Raw genomic sequence first — 13,336 nt, 5'->3', positions numbered from 1 at the left:
AAAAAATCTTTTCTCATGTTCTTAGGGCAGGAAGAGATAGAACAAGAATATCATGAAATTTCCACATGCTAGAAATGTTAGCATGGTTTAAACTTCAAGTGAACTGGCTATTTCCATGTGGGAGTTCCTTTGATTTAGACTCCCCGTTGGACAAGGCTCTCCTCTAGACATACACGCTACTTTTTCTCTCAATTTTTCAGTCTACACTGATGTTGGCAACCCACTTAGCTGTCATTACTGGATAAGAGAGATCACAGGCACAACATTTTTTTCTTTCATAGAGGCATATGACATATTGAAAAGAACACACACAACATTCTCACCAATTGTGCCAATTTATAAAACAAGTCAGTCAAACCCACAAATGACATAACTGCAAACGGACCTGGAGGATCCCCTAGTGCACTCTGGCTCGCTGCAAAAAGCATCTGGTTTCATGCTCCAGGCTCCTGACTGCACTCTCAAAGGGTCTCTGTCTGATTTCCCTCTTGCCAAAATGGGCCATGCAAAACATCCTCCAAGCAGGTGTCAGGGGAAATTTAAGCAAGAAAGGGAAGCGTATTAAGACCAACAGTAAACTACATTAGGTTCCAGCAGTCCCTTGCTTTATGAGGACAGCATGCTTAATTCTTTCTACATTTAAATTAAAAGAGGCTGCTTTACTTAGCTATGTGTGATTGCATTTCTTCGTCAGCGCCCTTCAGGATATCATTTAATAAAGCCAGAAGCAGGAGGAAATGGATAAATACGGATAAATACATTGAATATTTTCAATAGGCTACTTTCTGCCCTTTTATTCTCCAGTTATTAAATATGTTTCACATAAACTCTCAAGGTTTTTATTGTAATTTTGTTTTTTTCCAGTGGCTGTCTTTTGTTCAGGATAAAATAACAAAGAGCTTTGAAGTCTTTTAATCTGCAAGTTCAAATTTGTTACAACCCCATAAAACTCCAAGTGCAACCAAGAAGCAAATTGTAAGAAGCCAGGCACAGAAAAATGTCACCAAAAAACCCGAAAAAAAAAAGCAGCAGGTGAAGGCAACACGTCAAAAGCTGCAAATTATTTAGAGCTGGCACTTTTTTTTTTTAGGTTATTGTTCCTGTATATTGAGATTTATAGCTGAAATGTGACAATGTGGAAGGACCTTGAAAGGCAACTCTCATATGGGACCCAGATGCTGTGCAAATGTAAATCAAAAGTGTTGCATTGCCCCGGACAACCACAGAAATATATCTCAAAAAATCAGTTACCACAACAGAGCCGCAATCTGACGCTTACAAGAAATAATGAAAATAGCAGGGAGGACAACGTGATGTGTGAAATGGAAAGTGAAAAGGAGAGGCCTTGCTTGCTTTCTCTCTCCCTGACCCAGCACATCTCTGTGCAACTGGTGGTAACTGCTGATCAAAATGCAGAGTCACTGAGCAATTGAAACCATATGTTTGGAACTTCAAAGGAGAGAAAACCAGCTGCAAGTGAACATTCACCGGTCTCCACTCTTCAGAGGAAAAATTTTGCAGGTCTTTGAGAGAAGTCAATTGCTGCCTGCCTGCTTCCCAGTTTTTGAGCTACTAGCCAAGTTGTTTGTGAGCTCAGTTGCTCTTTAATTACCTGTTTGACTCAGTAATTAAGATGCTTGTTGTTCATAAGAAATAAAAACAGCTGGGCAAGGTACATATGGGCTTAAACCCTCACTTGAAAATATTTTCAAGCAGTTTGTTCTAATCCCTCCTCTTAATGCTGTTCCCAAGCAAGTGCAATTGCCTGGGTTTACACAGCCAGTTCTGTAACCAGGCTGGGTCCTCACAGCAAAGGAGGGCTGTGCCTTAGCTTTGTCAAGGTCTGCTGTGTGTAGGCAGCCCGGATTTAGCATGCAGATAATGTCACGGGCTATCTCTGCCCCCCAGGTTGTATCAAGGAGATAAATGCTTTCTATAACATGGTGAATCCACAAGATTACAAGCCCTGCTCTGATTACAAAGCTGAACGCCTGTAGATCAATAAGGCTACGAATATTTACGACTTGGCAGTTGAGTTTTAAACATTACAATGTGCAAATGATTAGACAGCCACACTGGGAAATGACCATAAAGCACCCTGCCTGGAAGAAACATGAACTGTTGCTGCTGATATGGAAACTGAATGTGGCCATAGATGAAAAAGAAAAATTGGACCAAAAATAGCACAAAAAGTTCAGGATGCCAAACCCCACTTATCCTCTGATTTCGAGAAGTGCCAGGGAGGGGCTGACATGTACCTGACATGTGCCAGGTTTTGTGTGACTGCCTCCCTTTGTGACAGTGATGCAGAACTATAATTCACCAGCCAAATGGTCTTCAGAGATCTGGAGATTACTGGGAGCTGTTGGAAGCAGCAATGTGGGAGCTGCCTGACCACTTCTGCACAGAGCCTCAGCTCCCACTGCTTGCATGAAAGCCATGGTGCCTACTTCTACAACATCTCCAATATGTTGTAAGATTTAAATTAAGACCTAAACTTGATTTAAAATTTAGATAATATACAATGGATTCCCAGTCCAGGGGAAGATTTGCCATTGACTTCAAAGGTAACAAATTATCATTATTAATTGTGTGTATGAGAGTTCTGTGATTTGTCATGAAGTGTTTGTAATGCATCTCATAGCACACCACACGAGGAAAGGGTAGTAAAGACTCCACAAAATGATGGTAAAAAGCTCTGTGTCTTTTCAGTTTCCTAGAATGGGAATTCCTACAAGAAAATGCCTTCTACAGGTGTGTAGAAATGGGAATTATTCCTCTTTACCACTGACATCTGAACACCAGAATCAGATTTAAGCAGATTATAAAAAAATAAAATAGATTTTAAAAAGGAACAACTAGCCCCTGGTGCTAAAAACCTAGCATCAGACACAATGAGTTGCTAGGTGTATTTTGCATGTTTGGCTTTTGAGGATCAAACTATGGAGCAATCAATCACCACTGAGCTGCTGAAGGATGAGAGGTACAACCTCTACTGATCCCAGTGAGTGTGTTAGACAATTTTTTCACATGTTTATGAAAAGTAATGATGGCTGCAAGACATACTACTTATGAAAAACAAGTGGGGAAAAGTGAACAAACTCCTCTGGCCTTAGGGATGTTATAGATGTTCCCACAGAGAAACCCTGCACAACATCCAGATCTGAAAGGAAGGAGAAGGGAGTTGGGGACAAATACTGCAAGTGACTCTGCAAAAGCTTGGACTGGGGTCCAAATATTGCTGGTGCATACTGTGTCAAGGCCAGTTCCTTTTAAGGTGGAAGCAAAAAGGCTCAGGCCCCACTTTACTGCAGGTCCTGCCTTCATGGCTGCAGTCGTGGTGTGGCCCTGAGGTGGGACAGCAGGGAAATACACTTGCACCCTTCTCCCTTTCTGATTTCCCACCCACTGTGTCCCTGATGGAGCAGTTCCTACCTGTCCAGTCACAGCCCAGCACCTCCAGGCGCATTCCTATTCCTGCTGGGGACCATCTCTCAGGGTGCACTCGGATGTACTGGGCAGGAACAGGGTCAAACCTCCGGACTTCAGGGATATCATAGTGAATGTTGCCTTCAAAAAGCTATGGAGAGAGAGAAAGAGAAGGCAAGTGATGTGTGCATCCCACATGCTCTTCATCAGACTTCATAATTTGGGTCTGGCAGGACACAGACATAGTCTGAAATAGTTTAGCTCTCCAGTCTTGGGCCACTGAGTCCTGCTGAGTAGAAACTGAGCTATTCCTGTTCAGTTTCAAGAGGATCAGGCAAGCTACTTCTAAGAAACTTGCACAATATCTTGGCTTCTGCTTTGTATCCAGGGGTCAGATTCTGATCCATGCCAGACAGGAGAAGCCTGGGGAACATTCACTGGCCTCACATATAAATCAGATTCGTCCTTTGACAAATAAAGAAGCTATTGCATGTTCTAGAGTAGTGTAAATGCCCAGTTTTCCTCACAGTCCAAGTACTTTTCTGCTTATGTGCATGAACTCAAGTCTGCAGTGAATAAACAGAGAGCTATAGAAAGTATCAGGCCTTCTAAGACTCATTTGAAGGATCAGGAAAAATTAAAACTTACCGAATTTTTCAGAAGCAAATGAATATGCATAAAAACAGAACAGGCAGTAGCAAAGAATTAATTTATTCCTCAAGACCCCTGACACTCCCATACCACTAAGCAGAAAAATTATGGGGAACTCCAATGATATGGGAAAAACACAGGGAATTTCAGAGTTGCACCACTAAGACAAAATGGACTTCAGATATAGCAAATATCCCAAAGAGAAGCTGTCATTCATCTTCCTCTTTGAGAGGTGCAAGGTACAACAGCAACACCTTTCCTCTTAGAATATTTGTTTGCATCAAACACAGTTGAGCCAACATCAAACACCACCATGTGGGCTCTGGTTTGCAGAAGCTGGGAGGAGAAGGTGATGACCACATCACCAGGTCTGATCCATGATAAGAAATAAATGGAAATTGTCATCCTTAGGGCAAGGGTGAATACTACATCCTGAGTACAGCTCAGGAGCAGGACCAGGGGACACAACCAATTTCATGGTGACAACCCGAACTCCCAAGGTCTCTGTGGGGAGGGACAGGTAATGTCCAAAAATCCTATCAGGCAGACTGAAGACAGCCAGAAACATATTTCATTTTGCACATGCTCCAGGCAGTGCTTACCTTGGCTTGCATCGTTTTTGGGTCCTGGATGAAGTCCCAGTCCTTTCCATTCATGCTGTAGGCCACTTTAAACTTCTTCACAAAGGAGCGGGACTCGGTGGCAGTCATGCTGTCCCCTTCACGAGCCCCCTGGATAATGACACCTCTGATATTCTTTGGGATGCCAAGGTCCACCTGCAGCCACTCCTCCCCGGGCTGGGCTTGAGGGATGCGGGGAAACCAGCCTGAGCGGCTGCTCACCAGACGGGCCATGCTGGGAGACCAGTCATAGCCTCTGATGGAGGAGGCTGAGATCTGTGAGTCAGGGATGAGGCCAGAAAGCATGCCCAGCAAGTTAGAGCAGGGTGAATCTGCAGGGAAAGAAAGGACACGAACAGTTGGGGTGACTGAAGGGAGCACTTGTGGTTTTTGCTGTGGGTTTAAGCTCTGGGCAGCACCAGTACCAGCACTGGTGCTTCCCTCTTGCCTCCGGGGTCTGAGGGGTGACTGTCCCTGCAAGCACATCCCTTGGGATGGGGTGCCTCCATGCTGCTCACAGTGTCACCATTCCCACCCCGAGCAGCCATGACAGCTGTGGGGGACAGCACCTGGAGGGACAGAGAGGAGACCTGAGGCCGAGGGGAGGAGGTGACCCTCACCGGTGATGTGGCAGCCATACAGCTCCAGCCTCAGGGCAATGCCATTGTGCCAGCTCTGGGGACGGATGCGCACAAAGCGCGTGAGCACCGGGCTGTGGATCTTGTTGAGAACCACCTCTGTGGCATCCTCGTTGGCCTGAAACGTCTGCAAAGGAGAGGGGGCACAAATATGGTTACACACTCTCCAGGCAGAAAGAAATAACCAGATCAGCAGTCAAAATCATATCAGCAGGGAAAAATAAGGACAGGCTTGCAGGACAGGGTGAACCTTTGGCAAGGGTAAGCACCCAGAGCTGAGCCACTGGCAGGACAGCATGGTGGATGGACTCACCTATTAGGCAAGGAGACTCAGGAGTTTGCTGCTCTGCTACCTCTCACAGCACCTTGAGGCACCTTGGACTATCAGGTCACAGCTGCTTTGAGCTTGCCCCCAAAGCTAGAGCAGCTCCAGCACAAAAGCCTGAATGTCCCTGGATGCTGTGTGAGATCTTGCTTCCCCCCTGTGGGTAAATGGGCTGACACCCTGACACATCCTCACTGAGCTGCACTGGGAAACATTTTGTGCAAGCAGTGGCACAAGGAGGGCAGATGCTGCCACTGGCCAGAGCAACACGAAGCTGTCCCAGCCAGCCCTTGCTCCTGTCTCTCTGGCACATATGCAGCTTGCCACACAGAGACAGCTTTTAAGGGGGAGTTTGTGATCTGACATCATATGAAAAGGCTGCTGCCTTAGCAGATGGCCATAATCAATAACTACCAGATGGATGTTAGATCCACCCTTCCTATTATTCTAAGAAGCCGAACCAGGACTGGATACTCGTATTTCAGTTTCAGACTACAGAGCCACAGAGGGGAAGAAACAGGGGAAAAAAGAAAATACCCAACCTGAAGGTAATTTTTAGCACTTTCTCTGCCCCCAGCAAAGCTCACAAACTAAGGCAGCAGGTGCTGCCCAATACAGGGCTAGAGAATCCTCCAGTCTCAGGCAGGAGCTGTATCCACACTGAGAGGCTGCTTGGTGTCTTCCGTAGGCTCCTACCCTGCATTTACCACTAAGCACAAGGTTTCCTGAGAGGTTTCTCTCAGAGTGAAGTGGGAGAGGGTAATCTCTGGCACTGATCTGGGAGGCAAAAGTCAAACAAAGCAACTACAGATCCCTGTAATCTGGAACATAAAAAGAGGTGAGACTGCAACTTGGACTCTAGCTTTGAGTAATGGTTGAGAAGCATTTCATAAGCCTCCCGCCACTCTAGGACTGAAGAAGACACATGTTTCTACTCTCCTCCCAGGATCCAGCATGCCAGAGCACACAGAGGGGGTTTGCAGAGAGACAGCAGCTGTTCCAGCACCACAGCCAACACTGGGCAGCCCCTGCACATCCTGGCCTGACCAGGATGGCAACACCCCTGGCAGGGCAGGGAACAGCCACCCCACAGTGGCAAATCTGTCTGGTAACTGGGGTTTAGAGTTGATGTGAACTTGAGCAGCAATGCTAATCTGGAGAATATACATCATGCTGCTTCTGTTTAGCAACCCAGCATGGTTTATGTGTTTTTAATATCCTATTTTATGCTGTCTGACCCCACTTTGCATCCTTTTCCTTGCTCAGCAGACACCAAATACCCTTCTTTCCAGCAGGAGGGCTATAAGAAGAATGGTAACTGTGAAACACTCTCCAGGCATGCGAGTGTGTGTGTGTGCCCTATAAACCTGTGGGAACACATGCACACATACACATACACAGGGTCTGAAAGGATACATTTCCACACCACAGAAAAGCCTCCAGCTTTATGTCAACACAGGGGCTGATACACAACACCTTACCTCTGAACCTAACACCGGAGGCCAGGAAATGTATATCTGAGACAGTGCAACTATTTTAGCCTAAAGAGCAGCACATCAGGTCAGCCTAAAGGTCCCTCTGTCCCAGAGGGTGGCCCCTGATGGTGACCCCAGCAGATGCCCGGGGACAGCAAGCCCAGGGGAGTCTTCTGGCAGCTTCTCTTTGCTTCCCACAATCAGCAGTTTGAAGTCTACAGGAGCCAAAGGTTGCATATGGACCAGCATGCTTAACAGTCACTGATGAGGTTTACTGCTCTTTTTGGTTTAACATATTCCCAGTTTTGTTCTTTTTTAGTTCACTTCACACATGCAAGCATCAGGGGCCAGATTCCAAATTTACACCAGCACGATTTGTTGCTGACTTCTGCAAAGTCAGGCTTGACAGCCAGCAGAAACAGGACTGAGCTTAAAAACTTTATCACTACCACATGCATTGCTGAAAGCATCTCTTGCTGAACCTTATTCCCAACCACCTGCTTCCAAGGAGGGCAGCCTCAATAAGGCTTTAGATTGGGGCACAGTAATTTCCTCAGACTAGAGGAACAATCTACATAACTCTGAACTGGGGCCAGGATACTCCAGACTGCCAGTCTGTGAGGGTAGAAATGGCACCTGACTCCCAGCTCTAGAATCAGCCACACCAGCAGGGTATGCTTCAGTGAACCTGCTTCTGAAAAGCCCATAATGATCACAGCAAGTCATTGCTTCACAGCCCATTCAGCACAACAGAAAGGGGCCATTTTCAGAGGGAAGGTGCTTAGTGCTGTTAGAGAAGTGGGGTCCTCCTGCATGCCTGGATTTACAGCCTCTTTCCCAGGCTGAAATGCATCCTGAGCCCACGGGTCTTTATGATGCTGATCAGGGTGTAACCTGTTCAGTTCTCTGCACTGAAAATGCTGATCCCAGAGCCTGAGCACAGGGTGGAGAGTCCCATTGACTTTAACAAGCTCTGCATCTTATCTCAAATTAGCACTCACAACATGGGAAGAACTAGCAGGGAAATGAGTGAAAATGGGAGTGCCAAGAAAGCAAAAACTTCTTCCCTCTCACCAAAATAGAACATTGCTATTCCTCCCATCCTAACTGCTTCCCATCCCACTCAGCACATATTTTGAGCCAAGTCTTTGAATGGTGTAAATCAACATATCACCATTGAAATAAAATAAACCATAGTAATTTACACCAGCAGAAAAAATAATCTGGCTGTGATCTAGGGAGACAGATATACACACACTCAGCAGAGAGCACACATGTGCACATGCTTGCACACGTACATGTGCTCAGGGATGACAGAGCCAGAAGACAAATGGGAAGAGCACTAACAAATTAAAAGCACCTTCCAAGAAACAGTCAAGGGAACTAATTGTTACTACTACATCAAAAAGCTGCCTATCCACCCCCCATACACTTTACATTTATTTCCCTTTTAGTCCAGTCTGCAGGTCTGCATGTAAAATGGAATTAATAATCAATGAGAACTGACCTACTTAATTAATTTGCTGAAACAAGCAAGTGGTGGGAGAGTATTGGGTAAGTTTTCCATGTTCACACATGCAGGCTCCACACCAGCATTTACAAGTCACATTTCTGGCTTGTCCATAGGAATTGCTGCAGCATGATGGGGGAATTTCTGAAGCTGCATTAGTTCCAGTGGGGATGGGAATTGTGCCAATGGCAGAGTTTGGAGTGAGGGGAGTGAAGAACAGGAAGACAAAAAAGTGACATGAAGTTGAAAAGGCAATGAGGGGGGAGGAGGCAAGAGGTAGCCTCCCTCCTGCTTGATTTATTGTGTGGCTTGGCTGCTATGCAATTTCTTGGGAAGCTAAAGAAAGTGTCTGGGGGAAGCAGAAGGCCAAGGATGGCAGCAGCCCTGCTTTCATCTGTATGCATGTGTCTTTCTGGACCCACTAGATTTACTGCAGGATTATGTTACTCCTGTGGAGACAGCGCCATGGAACAGAGCATGCTAACAGGATTAGTGCTTCAGGATTTAGACAGAGAAGCATGAAGGAGAAAAGTAGGGGACATTATTTTCTTTGTCAGATAAGGAAGGCATAAAATCAGGCATGTTTGATAGTGGAAGGATTCTGGCTTGAGTGGAGGGTGGATAGTTCTGGACTTACTAAATCCAGGAACAAGGAGGTAAAAGAAAAATGATACTTGGCAACACTCAAAGCACAGCTGCCTGGACAAGGCACAGCCTGCTAGGCTGGGCTTGCCAGCACCGTGCCTTTGGGAGGCTCCACTCAGATCCAGGAGTCACCAGGCACACAGAGAGGCTGCAAAGGAGATACCAGGACCAGAAGCAAAGCTGCAGACTTGGTAAGAAAGCCCAGGCTGTAATTCTCCTCTGGTGCTGCACCAAGGGTGAATGCACAGTGTTGTGTTTCCCAAAGCCTGTGAAAGCAGCAGAAGCAGGATGGGACCTGGGAATGCTCCTGAGAAAAACCTCTGCACCATGATTTCTCCATGCAGAAGCACTTGTGGCCTGGCTGATTACACAGACTTTTTCAGATAAAAGTCACAGAACTGAAAAGCTTTCCTCTCCCTCCCCAGGTACACAGGAGACCTCATTAAAACCTGGAAGGATAGAGGAATGCTTGTAAGGGAAATCAGGCACGAGGGCTTCCAGAGAATTATTCTTGATACTCTCAGCCAGCACCAAACAACTCTGTCATCTCCACCTCCATGCACAGCTGAGATACTCAAGCTCCTTGCACCCTGTTCTCCTGCATCCACCTGAAATACCACCCAGTAAGGTTGGTGGATAATAGGCACAAAGACATCAAAATGAGTAGGAAGTGGAAAATCCATATCAGCTGGAACTTGCTGTCACTTGTCACCCACTGAATTCTACAGGTTCTTAAAGCAAACATTTCAGTTGCACCCTACCGTTTTACACACAGAGCAATGGATGCAGCAAAAGCACCCAACCACCCCGAATTTTGAAACCCAGCACTCTTGCTTTAGGGCCCTGATGAAGATGCAAACGTCAGCTGACCAGCCTCTTGTTTGGCAGCACTTTGCTTTTGGCTCACACAGCCAACAGAAAATTCAGAGCAGTGCTTCATACACCCCATATGCCTATATATATGTGTGTATATGTATACATATATATATATGTGTATATATATGTGTGTGTGTGTATGTGTATCTATCTGCATGCATATAGAAGAATAGAGAGTTCCTGTCTGTCCACCCCCTCCCCTCCCTCCCCACTCCTCATGGCACCAAATCAAGCTGTGGCAGACTTGACAAATCTATTTGGCGTGGCTTATTCCACCATTGCATCCTGAGCTTTGTGGAGCACTGCACTGATGCAGGCAAGAATCTCCACCTTGAAGAGAGACAACTGGGATCTTGCCTAATGCAGGAAAGGTGGGGATCCATGGAGGTGGAAAATGAAGGGTCAGAGCCCCCTGGCATCATGTCCATGAGGGAGGGGCTTTGTCCTGGCCCTGCTGTGGCTTGCTGGCCAGTCATTCAACAGGGAGGTAAAGCAATTAGCTGGATGCAAGGGGTATACAAGGCACCAAAAAGCACTACTTATGCTCCAGCCTCAGGAAGTATTTGTTAAATTGAGGCCAGAGCATGATAATGAAGCAAGACTGAAATAAAGGAGTAAAAAAGGAGAGGTATGATTTTTCCTTTTTTTGCATGAAGAGAGAAAACAGGAGAAAAAAACCTGACAAGGCTCAAGGCCCAAATCCTGGAATGATGACAATTCACATGGCTATGGGACTGGTTTGGGTTGACACCAGCTAGGCTTTTGAGTCTTGCTGGAGCTATGTATATTTGCCCAGCTATGTATATGAACCCAGCTATGCTGTCTTGCTCCATCCTCGCTGAAGATCAAGTGTCTAGTACCCAGGAGTGCAAGGACAGAACATCTACTCTCTGACTGAGCTCTGGGTGAAGCCTGGCACCTATCTCTCCTGTGCAGTGCTGAGCCATCCTCTGCCTCTATTTCCTTATCTCTAAAATAAACACCACCTCACTGGCATACAAGGAGCTTAAATACTCCAAATATTTGAGGTATGAGACCCTGATGGGGCCCCTGCATAGGGAGGTCTCATTCTGGGAAGTGCAGTGAATTCAAACTATGGACACACCTGTGGGGAAGGGGAAATCACACGGTCCCAGAAGGGAAGGAAATGTCTACATCAATCCTGGACAAGGCAGGCTGCTGCATTTCATGCCAGCAGTGCCTGTGCCAGCTAAAGAAGAGGACAGCTAATTAAACAGAAGTGCTGAGCAAGCAGAAATTCCTAGGATGTATGTGAAGGTGGAGCTGTGTAGGACCCCAGCCAGTGAGTTAATGCAGTCAGATTATGGCACATCAGTGGGGAGGACACCTGAGCCTTGGCAGCAGTGCTGGTGGGCACCAAGAAGAGCAGGGAAGAGCTTCCCTGAGGTGCCCTTAGCAAGGGGGTAACCACACAACCATGACAAGTGACAGAGAAGGACTAACCTGGCACCTTGGCTGCCTCAACCCCCCTCCCCATATGCTAAAGCATCCCACCTTGAGCTTGCCTCATCTGGCAAGGCCTGGAAGGCATAAATACCCATATTTACGTACACTCCCACCTCTATGTGCCTTCCAGAAACACAGGAAGAGTGTGCAGCAGCTCCCAGGGCTCAATGCCTCCTTGCCAACCATGTCTGTGAGTGCAGATATCAAAGCTCCAGCAGCCTGAACTGCTGCTCATTATTTATTGTTTATTTTGTTCTCTGGGATGGTGTGATTCCCTTGTATTTTGGTGCCCTTTCGTTTCCAGGCCTCAGTAACTACTGAAATACAGTCTCATGTGGTTTTGTGACTGTTTACCCAGCATGCAAATGGGGCAATGGCCATAAAAGCTCAATGAATCTTGTATGGCAAAACACACGCTGTGAAAGCATTTTCTCCTTCATTTGCAGTCAAATAACATACTCTTGCCACCATGAAAGATGCAACAGCAGCCAGGTTTACCAAGGAATAGTGTTTCCTCACTGCTGTGCAGAGAAGAAAGGACTATTTCTGATCAGAGCATCATCAGTCTTTTAGCTCTCATCAGAAAAAAGGCCCCTTAGAGATTAAACCCTCCAGACCTGCAAAATCTCACTGTTCTATTCCCTCCCATCAGCTGCAAGACTCACCAAGGTCCATGAAAGAGACAAAAAGGCCTGTACCTTATGGTTTTTCCCATGTCGATACATCATCCAGTCCTCCCCGTTGGTGCTGATCTCCAGCTTGTAGGTACGGACATAGTAGCCATTCTGGGTTTCCCTGGAGATGGCACCCTGTGTGGCAATGGCTGTGAGCACAGTCAGGAAGTGGAGGTCCACCTTTCCAAGGGAAAAAAGGACATGAGAGAGAACAGTGACCACACGAGAGCCCAGGCTGGCTAGTAAGGTCCTTCCTCTGTCTCTGAAACAGAAAAGGTGCAAATTCAGTCTGTCTCAGAGCATCTGTGGGCACACCTTTCTACAGGCACAAAGCCCCTGGACTGACTTCAGCAGGATGCTTGCAGATAGGACCAAGGGACAAGAGTAATTAAGAATGATCCTGATGGCTGTTCATATCAGGACACCACAAAGCATTCTTACTGTCTCAAACCAAACAGCAGGGTCTGCACAGAACTCATGTCCTTTGAAGCAGCACTGAGGCTGACTTCTTCCAAGTAAATAAAAGTGTGATGTTCAGTTAGCAAGTAACGCAGTTCCTGGATTTTCCTTGCTCATTGGTTTTGTTTTTTTTTTTGGTATGGTTTGGTATTTGAGTTTTTTTCAATTTGGGCTGAAAAACATCAGCAGAGCTGGCTTGCTAGCACTGCTATGAATGAAGAATGAGATGCCTGCTAGAGGCAATGACATTCACCACCTCCCATTCCTAGTGCCCTTTAGGAAGCAGTGTTTCGTGGTGATGTGAAACAGCCAGGAGCCCTGTGTGGACAGAGACTGTGAATCTCACAGGAAATCCTTTGCTCCGTCAGCCCTACCTGACATTGGCCTGTTCACATTCCCCACATCACAGTGAGACAAATATTATTCCACTTGTTTTTCCATGCACTTCCTGGCGACTTTGGTCCTCAGGCCAGTAGTGGAGTCAGTGGCCCTTGTAAATGGCAGAGGTGCCTTTAGCCTCTGTCAGCATGGTGGGAAGTCCACCAAGTTTTTGGGCAGGAAGGAGAG

At 46.4% G+C, this 13,336-nt stretch overlaps 1 protein-coding gene across 3 annotated transcripts in view; it reads right to left on the bottom strand.

Annotated features, from left to right (window-relative positions):
- The window catches only part of NRP2 (neuropilin 2), a 94,111-nt gene that overhangs the window by 40,073 nt on the left and 40,702 nt on the right, over positions 1 to 13,336 (bottom strand). For all 3 annotated transcript variants that reach the window (XM_071747015.1, XM_071747013.1, XM_071747014.1), the window contains exons 7-10: positions 12,335 to 12,490; positions 5,321 to 5,465; positions 4,683 to 5,032; positions 3,436 to 3,580 (exon numbers count right to left, since the gene is read on the bottom strand). In XM_071747015.1, the coding sequence (XP_071603116.1) occupies positions 3,436 to 3,580; positions 4,683 to 5,032; positions 5,321 to 5,465; positions 12,335 to 12,490 (796 nt within the window). The remainder of the gene's footprint in view (positions 1 to 3,435; positions 3,581 to 4,682; positions 5,033 to 5,320; positions 5,466 to 12,334; positions 12,491 to 13,336) is intronic.

This window comes from Heliangelus exortis, chromosome 6 (genome assembly GCF_036169615.1).
Source record: "Heliangelus exortis chromosome 6, bHelExo1.hap1, whole genome shotgun sequence".
Taxonomy (NCBI): Eukaryota; Metazoa; Chordata; class Aves; order Apodiformes; family Trochilidae; genus Heliangelus; species Heliangelus exortis.
This window is presented reverse-complemented; position numbering and strand designations above follow the sequence as displayed.